Below are 12,123 nucleotides of genomic sequence, written 5' to 3' on the forward strand. Positions count from 1 at the left end.
AAAATAACACTGAAATTGACAGAAATGTAACACTGAATCTGAAAAAAATAGCGCCAAATTTGGCCGCAAAATAAAAAATCATGTGTCTGTTTATATCCATTGTTACTCTCATCTTATTCCTCATTGTTGCCATCACGAGGCGGACAGTTCAAATCCCCATCCCATCATCCAGACTTACCTATCTGTGATTTCCCTAAATTGCTTAAGGCAAATGCTGGAATGGTTCCTTCAAAAGGTTATCGCCATTTTTCTTGTCCATCCTTCCCTTGTCGAAGCTTTTGCTCCATCCCTAATGATCTCGTTGAGGACGTTAAACTCTGGATCTCCCTTCATTCCTTCTGTGTACCTCACATTCTCCATTACCCCACACCACTGAATCATCTGCAAACAAGATTGTTTTCACATTTTCATCTACTGCTTACGTTGCCTCTGTGCCACTGTCTCATCCATAATGACGATGAAAAGTAGTGGGAATAGTACGCTCCCTTGCTTCAGCCTTTTTTCTGTTCTTACCCATCTGTCTACTCTCCTCCTACTTTTACACAGACACACTTCCTTGGTATGTTTCCTTTATTCTTCTCATAATCAGCCTCTCAGTTCTCCTATTTCTGAAGGGTTTCCCAGATCCTTGCTTATTTTCGCATATGTCTTCTCAGTGTCCAGGAACACCGTTACTAGATCGTTACAATATTCGTAGTGTCTCTTGTGGAGCTGCCCTCCACTAAAAATTAGACCCACTGTGGACCTTCGTGGTGTGAGCCCGTATTGTTCCTCTCTATCCTGCTATCCTTTGTTCTATTTTTTCCAGAATCTTATAACATATCTAGACAGCATGGCACATCAGAATAACTCCCTATGATTTTAACAGCTTCCTGCAATTTCTCTTAAAAACTGTTTCTATGACTCAGACAGTGGAAAATCCTGGATAGATTGTAACGATATTATGAAAAGAAAAGTTGCCACTCACCATAGAGTGGTGATGCTGAGTTGCAGATAGGTGTTTTAACTGCGACCGGAACAGTCACAGTATTGACATGACGGAAAGTGCGGCGGGACCCACGGAGCAGCCCGCAAACAACAACACAATGGGAGAAGACGGACACGACCAACGAAGGACCTAATGAATAACAATAAGATCTAAACAACAGAATCATAAGAAACCACGTCCACTCATACACAAAACAATAAGTAAATACACTGTCTAAGGCAAGGCGATATGTCCAGAGATGCACGCAAGATTAGACTGGCTGGCTGAGCAAGAGGTAGGCACTTAAATACATGACCAGGGGTGCCGCTATTGCGTGCTATGACCACATGTTCCACTGCGGCGCCCTCACACTAAATGTGGACCAGGAGGCGCATGCCGCCACATCTTATGGTGCAATGGTGCAGACACCTCTAGGGGTCTTCGACCTCCATGCCGTCTGGTACGGTTTCAAATTCTGTGGTACACGGTACCAGAATAGGCACAAGAAAAAATCTTTCACCCAGTAAGGCCTTCGTTAAAAATAGACCACACACACACATCATGCATGCAACTCACACATACATGACTGCAGTCCCAGACAAATGTAGCTACTCTGGGGGCAGCAACACCAGTGCATGATGGGAATGGCGACTGGGTGGAAGTAAAGAGGAGGCTGGGACGGGCAGGGGGAGGGATAGTAGATAGTAGGGTAGGGGTGGTGGTGGATAGTGCAGTGCTGTTGGGGAGCGCACAGGGACGACATGGAGAGAGGGTTCAGCAGCTATGTGCAGTCAGGAGGTTAGACAGCAGGCAGGGGAGAGATGGGGGACGGGGGGATAGCGGAAAAGGAGAGAAGTAAAAAGACTATGTGTGGTGGAGGAATTAGGGCTTTATAGTGTTGGATTGGGAGCAGGGAGGCTGGATGGGTGAGGACAATGACTAATGAAGGTTGAGGCCAGGGGGGTTACTGGAAAGTAGGATATATTGCAGGGAAAGTACCCACCTGCGCAATTCAGAAAAGCTGTTGTTGGTGGGAAGGATCCATATGGCACAGACTGTGAAGCAGTCATTGAAATGAAGGATCTCATGTTCACCAGCCACTCAGCAACTGGGTGGTCTACTTGTTTCTTGGCCACACTTTGCCACACTTTGTCGGTGGCCATTCATGTGGGCAGACAGCTTGTTGTTTGTCATATAGGTGATGATTACGACCAGACTGGAGTAGGTGGTGGTGGGAGGATGTATGGTTCTTGCATTTAGGTCTATTACAGGGGTATGAGCAGTGATGTAAGGGGCTGGGAGCAGGGGTTGTGTAGGGATGGACGAGTATATTGTGTAGGTTTAGTGGACCAGAATACCACTGTGGGAAGGGTGGGAAGGATAGTGGGCAGGACATTTCTCATATCAGGGCACAACAAGAGGTAGTCGAAAGCTTGGCAGTGAATGTAATTCAGTTGCTCCAGTCCTGGGTGGTACTGAGTTACAAGGGGAATGCTCATCTGGGGCCGGATGGTGGGACTTTGGGAGGTGGTGAGTGACTGGAAAGACAAGGCATGGGAGATTTGTTTTTTGTACAAGATTGGGAGGATAATCACAGTCTGTGAAGGCTTCAATGAGACCCTTGGTATATTTTGTGAGGGACTGCTCATCACTGCAGATGCAGTTAACAGGGGTTGATCTGGGGTCAGTGGTGATGGATCACAGTTGGATGGAAGAGTGAACCGAGTCAGGCAAGTCAAGTCTGATTGGTAGGGTTCGCGCCAAAAAAGTGTTTCTGCCATAATGACCAGGAGAAGGAGAGAAGGTCTTTAACAAGTCCTGCATAATTGAATTTGGGAGTGGGCCAAAAGGTGAGGCCTTTGGAAAGGACTGATATTTCTGTGGAGCTAAGGCTTCTTCAGGAAAGGTTCATGACACTGTTTCAGGTCTGTTTAGGTACTGGATTCTGTTTGGTGGTGGGAGGGAGTTTTGGACGGTGGGATAAACATAGTAGGTCTGCTATACAGGGTTTGTCATCTATGAGGGTAGATGGAGGAGGTTTGGAGGTTGTTGTAGACGTAGTGGACAGTCGTACTCCAAGGTGGGAGTAGGAAGTGACCATGGTGGAGAGCTTTTTGAGGTGGTGTTGTGCATGTACCAACTCTCCACAGTTCCTGCCCTTTACCACACAGTGCTGTCGTTCTCATTACTGTTGATGCCACCACCCTTTACACTAACATCACTAATGCCTGTGGCCTTACCGCTGTTTGAACACTACCTTTCCCAACGCCTGACGGATTCCAAACCAACAACCTTCTTTCTAGTTGCCATGACCAACTATATTTTCACCCACTTCTCCTTTGAAGGCATTACCTACAAACAAATCCGAGGTACTGCTATGGGCACCCGCATGGCACAATCGTATGCCAACCTATTCATGGGCCATCTAGTGGAATCCTTCCTATACACCCAGAATCCTATACCCCTCACCTGGTTCAGATTCATTGATGACATCTTTGCAATCTGGATCAAGGGTGAGGACACCCAATCCACATTCCTCCAGAACCTCAACTACTTCTCCTCCACTTTTTACCTGGTCCTACTCAACTCAACAAGCCACCTTCTTAGATGTTGACCTCTACCTAAAAGATGGCTACATCAGTACCTCCATCCATGTCAAACCTACTAACCACCAGCAATACCTCCACTTCGGCTGCTGCCACCCGTTCCATACCAAGAAGTCCCTTCCATACAGCCTAACCACTCAGGCAGTGATGAGCGTGCCATCTTAAAATATACCAAGGATCTCATTGAAGCCTTCACAGACCGTAAATATCCTCCTGACCTTGTACAAAAACAAATATCCTGTGCCTTATCTTTCCAGTCACCCACCACCTCCCAAAGTCCTACCATCTGGCCACAGAGGAGCATTCCCCTCGTTAATCAGTACCACCCAGGACTGGAGAAACTGAATTACATTCTCCGCCAGGGTTTTGACTGCCTTTCATTGTGCCCTGAAATGAGAAATGTCCTGCCCACTATCCTTCCCACCCCTCCTACTGTGGTTTTCCGCGGTCCACCGAACGTACACAATATACTCGTCCACCCTTACACAACCGCTGCTCCCAATCCCTTACCTCATGGCTTATACCCATGTAATAGGCCTAGATGCAAGACCTGTCCCATACACCACCTACTCCAGTATGGTCACAAACATCGCCTATCCCATCAAATGCAGGGCTAGCTGTGAAACCAGTTGTGTGATCTACAAGCTAAGCTGCAACGACTATGCTGCAGTCTATGTGGGCGTGACAGCCAACAAGTTGTCTGCCCACATGAATGGCCACCGACAAAGTGTGGCCAAGAAACAAGTGGACCACCCTGTTGCTGAACACGTTGCCAAACATGACATCCTTCATTTCAGTGACTGCTTCACAGCCTGTGCCATATGGACCCTTCCCACCAACATCAGCTTTTCTGAATTGCAAAGGTAGAACTTTCCCTGCAATATATCCTGTGTTCCCATAAACCTCGTGGCCTCAACCTTCGTTAGTCGTTGTCCTCACCCATCCAGCCTCCATGTTCCCATTCCAGTCCTATACAGCCCTCATTCCACCATCGCACAGTCTTTCTACTTCTCTCCTTTGCCATTACCCTCTCCCTCACCACCTCTTCCCTATCCTCCGTCTAACCTCCTTACCCCCACCCAGTTGCCACTCTCATCATGCACTGGTGTTGCTTCTCATAGTGTGGCCACAGTTGCCTGAGACTGCAGTCATGTGTGTGAGTTGCGTTTGCGAGCGTGTGTGTGTGTGTGTGTGTGTGTGTGTGTGTGTGTGTGTGTGTGTGTGAGAGAGAGAGAGAGAGAGAGATCTATTTTTGGTGAAGACCTTAATGGCCGAAAGCTTTATTTGTGACAGTCTTTTTGTTTTGCCTATCTGCGACTCAACATCTCCACTTTATGGTGAGTGGCAACTTTCCTTTTCATAATAATGTCTATGTGATTCCCTTTTTCCAGTCTTTGGATGTCCTTCCTTCTTTCCATACTGTTCTCACGACCTGACAGAGTGACAGCTTTCCAAAAATGCTACTTCCTCTCTCCATCTCCACACTTACTTCACCCAGTCCAGGCACTTTTCTTTCTTCCTTTGACTTTATTGCTTCCTCTGCTCCTTTCAGGCTAGGTCGATCTTCATGTCCTGTACATCACCAGGCTCCTCATTTTCCTCTTCTATATTCTCATTGGGATTTAGTAGCTCTTCAGAATATTCCTTCCACACATCCTTGATTTCCTGTACATTTTCAACTTGCTTTACTTCTTTATTGATCATTTTGACATTTCACATTATGCATTCCTTCCTGGCCATAACTCTTCCATGGAGAACTGTCTTACTACTAACCATCTTCTTCCGTAATTTTTGTCCACTCTTCCATCCATTTTCAATTGTCCCCTGTAACAACTCTCTCGGCCACCTCCTTATCGGCAATTTCTTCTTACTTCCTCTGTTCTCTACTGAAACCAATACAGAATACTTTGTTTCTGTTTGCAACTTTTCCTCCGTCACACTATCATTCCACCAGAGTGTTTATTTGCACCTTTTTAAATCACTGTTTCTTCTGCACATAACAAGGGTTAGAACTTAAATAGTGGCAACTATTTATTCACAACTGATACAAAAGAGTTACATGTTTGGACCCGTTACTGTCCTTCAAAGTAGTCACCAGCATTGTGTAAAACCTGTTGCCAGCGATGTGGAAGGCGTAGTGTACCATTAACAGAGCCTGTTCCGTTGATGGTATGAATGGAGCGATGTGCTGCCTGTCGAATCTCTGGAACAGTCCTGTAGCGAATGCCACAAGTGGTTCCTTCATCTTCAGAATCATATCAAAGTCACAAGGACTTAAGTCCAGGGAGTATGGTGAATGGTACAGTACTTCCCAGTCTCATCGACCAAACAGAGCATCCACAGCTTGCACTGTATGCACGCACACCCTGTTGTGCAAAATGATGGGTGGGTTGCGCAGAAAGTGTCGCCGCTTCTTTCACAAAGCTGGTCGCAGGTGATGCTCCAAAAATGAACAGTAATACTGTGCATTTACAGTCTGCCGTGGAGGAAAGTAATGTGTTACAATAAGACCATCACAGTTGTACATGAGAATCACCATAACTTTAGACCACTCCTTTCGCACCATCTACAGAACAGGCTCTGCTAACGGTATACTGCACCATCCACATTGCTGGCAATGGGTTCTACACAACACTGGTAACTACTTTGAAGGACAGTAACAGGTGCAAACATGTAACTCTTTTGTATCAGTTGTGAATAAATAGTTGCCTCTATTTAAGTTCCAACCCTCGTATTTTCTGCCACTTCCAGCCCCCCCCCCCCCCCCCCTCCTCCTATTCCTCTGCAACTAATGAAGTTCTTGTTAGCAGTTCTTTCCTTTCAGCTTCCACACTCTTACCCTTCTTTCTGCCCATTTTTCCTCTTTAATCCCTCAAATAATCACTACAAAAAGATAGTGATCACTATATAAGGCTTCGGAAAGTATTACCTTGACATCTGTGACTGTTCTGTTTGTGTCCTGGTCGCATGTTGTGTAGCATATCACAGATTTACTTGGGAAATGATGGTGTATCACATTACTTTAGGACTTTCCCTCTTCTTAAACCAAGCCTTTGTCTTTCCATGTATTTATGTCTCCCAATACCATGATCTTCTCTCTGGTTAGTTGTCTCTGCATTTTCTCTTCAAAGTCATCCTTCTCCTTAATGGAGCATGCATCTTATGGTGCTTATATGAGGAGAATTTCCATGTCCTTTCCTTGCAGTTTCACTCTGACTATCATTATCCTGTCTCTTATTCCCTTCACCTCCTCTTTTAATCTTCCTCTTATCAGTACTACCAGTCGATGTCTTCCTTCTACCTCATGCCTATTCCAGCACAACCTATATTCATTCCTCAATTCCCTACCTCCTCTAACCTTCCATCTGGTTTCTGACAATCTTAGAATTTCAAGTCTCCTTCCACTCATCACTTCCACAAATAACCACCTTCCCTGTCAGCGTTTGTATGTTCATTGTACCAAATCTTGAGAATTGCTGGGTATGCTTGCATTATGTCCACTATTTCCCATCTTTGAAAGCATGTTTTTTAGCCATTAGTGGCCTGATAGGCCAATGACAGCTGGATTTTCTATCACATTTTTCTCTGTGGACTTTTGGTCTGCGAGAGATATTTAATGTCATTCCTACCCTTCAACGATTTGGAGCTGCTGATGCGCATTGCCTGATCCACCACTTAGGAACCCGATCTCTGTGGTTAAGGCTCCTCTGAGAGATTTTCTGCAGTAAATTCTTGAAATTTTTGTCTCCGTCAGCACTACTAATTTGCCAGCACTGAAGAAATTATAATTGCATCTTGTCAGAAATTTGTTGTCATGGCCTCACAAATGGTCAGGATTTGTTTTTAATTAATTTATTTCTGATCCCATTAAAAGTTCTACTTCCTTCCTATCAGTCTTTACCTCAATAAGTGTTAGGAAAAAAAATTAAAAAACGTCTTTCCTACTTACTTGTGTCATGTAGACCCTACCAAAACAAAAATAATCTCGTCCACTTCAGGTGTAATCTGGTTACTGTATTCGCTTATCTCACGAAACAGACTCAGAATCCAGCCACAAATAAGCTGATATGAAAAAAATGCTGTTTGCTACTACACATCACCGCTTTAGTATAACTTATGGCATCTTCCTAGGTTTACGTCCATTCAGAAACAATGTGGGTACTTGTTATACATGATGTCAAAGAACAATGCATCTCTTCTCTTCTAGGAATGTTCAGTATTACTTCACAATTATGACGCTTGTCAGTTTTAAGTACCATGGTTTCTTGAGGTGTCTTGATTAACTGTCTGCATATTCTGTGGTGGTTGGACCAACATCTCTGCACAGTAGCAGCAGTGTCTTAGAGATATCACACTGCTCAACTCAGATGGATGGTTCCACTTTCTGTCATATGTTCCACATTTAGTAAACACTTATAACATGAAACAAATGGTTTAACAGGTGTAATTTCTATGCATGAGTGTACTAAACATTACAAATCAAATGCTTTTCATGAGGATACAGAACTTCTATTATTCCATATTATTGTTACTTGTAATAAGGTGAAACTATGCCCTAAGTTAATGTCCATCTTATTTCCATGGCCAAAATAGAATATTACAGTGTCCCATTTTGAATTTGCAGATCCTGACAGGGAGTGGAGATTCTACATGTGCGCTGTGGGATGTGGAATCAGGACAGTTGCTACAAAATTTCCATGGTCACAATGGAGATGTAATGGCCATTGATCTTGCTCCCTCTGAGACCGGCAATACATTTGTATCTGGGGTAATCATAATTTTAAAACATAAAATACCTGTTATGTAACATAAGTATTTCTCACTAATGTGAGAGTGTTTTAAATTTTAAGTTGTGAAAATTGTTCAGTCAACAGACGTGGAGTGAATACTTTGAAGAGTTTGCATTTATTGTTCAGGTTATGCCCAAACTTCAGGGCTTTGTTCTGTTTTACACAGTAAAAGTTTCAAACACACCGTTGTAGTTCAGCAATTCAAATTTTGTATCTGAAATTTGCTTACTGTTAACTTTGTAAATTGCCAAGATATCTGTACATGACCAATGGGGCTTAGGCAGGGTAACTTTGTTTTGATGGAAAGGATCAGGAATGTATGTCATTAAGAGCGGTCCAATTATAGCTCGCTCAACTGGGATCAAAGCTTATTGGGAACTGAAAGTGTTGAGAATGTAGCAACAAGTTTTAGGCCTCTGAGAGGGAAAGAATGGTAGCAGCCAGCATTAGTGTGGGAAGTTTGCAAGACAGTCAGGTATCAACCCTCGGACTACTCTACTCATTCCAAAGTTCAAGACCTATAGAACACCAATTCCTGCACAGTGTTCCAGTAAATGGACAGTTGTTTCTGTTATAACCTTTAATCACCAATAATTGCGTGGATATTCAAACACACTCACTTAGAAACAATAGCTGGTTACATGATAACAACTCAGTATCTCTTATTCGACTGCCATGCCGTGACATGCGGCCGGCGCCGTTCGTAGCTAGGTGGCGCTCCTGCGCTCAGCCAAGTTGCGGAGCGCCTCTATCGCCGTTTGCGCATACTGTCGTGGCGGCACTGTTAAATGTCGTGGCACTATCACAACACTTTTCCCCCTTCAAAAAAAAACACGCACTCCCTTGGAGACATGGACAGTGCGGAGACATCCATGGCCTCTTGTGAGGCCCCGAGAAGATCCCGCGGAGAGACACGAGAGTATGGTCGAAAATGTCCAGGACGGACGCTCGTGCGTGGAACATGCCTCCTGGACGAGATGATGGGTGAAAACTCCGGAGCAGCATCCATAGGTGTCGTGGACCTGGGGGTGTGCTCCAGCGAGATGGGTCTCGGAGAAGGTGGCGTCGCAACTGGGGCCGGTTCCGGCGTACTTGGAAGCGGTAGCGACGTCGGCTGCATCAACACATACGGTAGATCGGCAGCAGCGACGGGACTGGCTTCTCGGGCTGGTGGAGGCGAAGGAAGGGGTGGTGGCACCGGCGTGGCCACCACTCGTGGGCGCGTCTGGTCGTAATGGCGAACAACCATGCCGTCGTCCATACGTATTTCACAAAGCTGGCGGCCGCGAAGAGCCTTGACCACCCCTGGAATCCATTTAGGGCGAGATCCATACCCTCGTGCCCACATGTCGGTGCCCACCGAGTATTTTCCCGCACTAGGGGACACAGCAAAAGGCCTGACAGGGTGAAGCAGGTGCAGTAGAGTGCGCGGTTGGCGGCCATGCAAGAGTTCAGCAGGGCTGCGATCACCCAGAGGCGTGAAGCGATGAGAACTCAGAAATTGCAGCAGAACGTCATCTGTGGAAAAATCACTAAGGAATTTTTTCATCTGGCTTTTGAAAGTGTCGACAAGGTGCTCGACCTCCCCATTCGATTGCGGATGGAAGGGCGGTGCTGTAACATGATGAATCCCTTGTCCAGTACAAAAATCACGGAAGGCCTGCGAAGAGAACCGAGGGCCATTGTCCGTGACGATTGTGGACGGAAGACCTTCTAGCACAAAGATTTTGGACAAAGCCAGCGTTGTCGCCGCAGTGGTGGGCGACGGACATCAAACAACAAACGGAAACTTCGAGAAGGCATCAATCAACAGTAGCCAATAAGTCCCGAGGAAGGGGCCGGCAAAGTCAGCGTGCACCTGTTCCCATGGCTGCGCCGGATCAGGCCACGGAGAGGGCATTGTACGAGGTGCAGCCAATTGTTGAGCACACTGACCACACGCAGCAATGTGGGCGATGTCCGAATCCCGGGCCAATAAACGTGCCTGCGGGCCAGGGACTTAGTCCGAGAAATACCCCAATGCCCTTCATGCAACAGTTTGAGAACATCTTTGCGAAGAGAGGTTGGCACCACGACCCGTGGAGATGCGCCATCCGTGGCCAGAAGAACACCACCATCACGAACAGACAGACGAAGGCGCAAGGCATGGTAGTTGCGAAGGGGATCCGATGCCCGGCCCTTGGTCCTGTCCGGCCAACGCCGTTGAACAAAACCGATCACCTGACGCAGGACCGGGTCCCGCGCAGTAGCCGACGTGACCCTCGAACCTGTAAGTGGAAAACCCTCAACCGCACGACGTTCTTCCTCATCAATGTGGAAACAGAGTAGTTCATAACGATCGCAAACCGGGTCGGGGCCCATCGGCAATCGCGACAATGCGTCAGCGTTGGCGTGCTGTGCCGTGGGGCGATAGTGAATCTCATAGTGAAAACGAGACAAGTATAAGGCCCAACGTTGCAGGCGGTGAGCTGCCTTATCCGGAAGCGACGCCGAAGGGCTGAACAGAGAGACCAGCGGCTTGTGGTCAGTGATGAGATGAAACTTAGAACCATACAAAAAAACGCTGAACTTTTTTAGAGCATAAATGATAGCGAGCGCCTCCTTTTCGATTTGAGAGTAACGCCGTTGGGCATCGTCGAGGGTCTTGGAAGCATAGGCGATGGGTCGTTCCTACCCATCCTCATATCGATGGGTGAGGACAGCCCCTAGGCCATACTGTGATGCGTCAGTCGCCAGAACCAAGTGCTGACCCGGACGGAATGTGGCAAGACAAGGCGCCGACTGCAAATGAGCCTTCAGGCGGACAAAAGCCTGCTCGCACTTGTTGGACCAACAGAAAGGGACGTTTTTGCGTAACAGCTGATGCAGAGGATGAGCTACCGCCGCCGCGGATGGAATGAATTTGTGATAATAAGCAATCTTGTCTAGAAACGCCTGAAGTTCTTTGACCGTAGACTGCCGGGGTAGAGCGTTAATGGCCGCAACGTGCTGACGTAGAGGACGTATACCCTCACGGGACAAGTGGAAACCAAGATACACAGTGGAGGGTTGGAAGAACTGTGACTTGTCCAGATTGCACCTCAACCCAGCCGAATGCAAAACCCGAAACAGTGAACGCAAATTGCGAAGGTGCTCCTCAGTGGAGGCCCCCATGACAACAATATCATCCAGATAGTTTATGCAGCCGGGAACGGAAGCCGTGAGCTGTTCCAAAAACCGCTGAAAACTGGGCGGCACACTAGCGACGCCAAATGGTAACCGCTGGAACTGATACAACCCACAAGGAGTGTTGATGACGAGAAATTCCTTGGAAGAAGCATCCAACGGCAACTGATGGTACGCGTCTGATAAGTCAAGTTTGGAAAAGAACTGGCCCCCAGCGAGCTTGGTAAATAACTCCTCAGGACGGGGAAGAGGATAAGTGTCAATGAGGCTCTGAGCGTTGACAGTGGCTTTAAAATCACCACACAATCGCAGACTCCCGTTTGGTTTAGAAACCACCACAATTGGCGATGCCCATTCGCTGGAGGTATCAGGAAGGAGAATCCCTGAAGCTGTTAACCTGTCTATCTCAGACTTGACAGGTGCACGCAACGCCACTGGAATAGGGCGTGCCCGGAAAAACTTAGGGCGAGCTGTAGGTTTAAGAGTAATGTGGGCTTCAAAATCCTTGGCATGGCCCAAACCAGCAGAGAACACAGACGAAAATTCAGAACACAATCCATCCAGCTGTTGATACGGAATATCCTCAGATACGAGG

The 12,123-nt window shown here is 46.7% G+C and overlaps 1 protein-coding gene across 3 annotated transcripts in view; it reads left to right on the forward strand.

The window, feature by feature from the left end:
• The window catches only part of LOC126480661 (guanine nucleotide-binding protein subunit beta-5), a 167,062-nt gene that overhangs the window by 122,686 nt on the left and 32,253 nt on the right, over positions 1-12,123 (forward strand). For all 3 annotated transcript variants that reach the window (XM_050103886.1, XM_050103884.1, XM_050103885.1), the window contains one exon: positions 8,198-8,341. In XM_050103886.1, coding sequence (XP_049959843.1) covers positions 8,198-8,341 — 144 coding nt within the window. The remainder of the gene's footprint in view (positions 1-8,197; positions 8,342-12,123) is intronic.

The sequence above is a fragment of the Schistocerca serialis genome, chromosome 5 (assembly GCF_023864345.2).
Source record: "Schistocerca serialis cubense isolate TAMUIC-IGC-003099 chromosome 5, iqSchSeri2.2, whole genome shotgun sequence".
Taxonomy (NCBI): Eukaryota; Metazoa; Arthropoda; class Insecta; order Orthoptera; family Acrididae; genus Schistocerca; species Schistocerca serialis.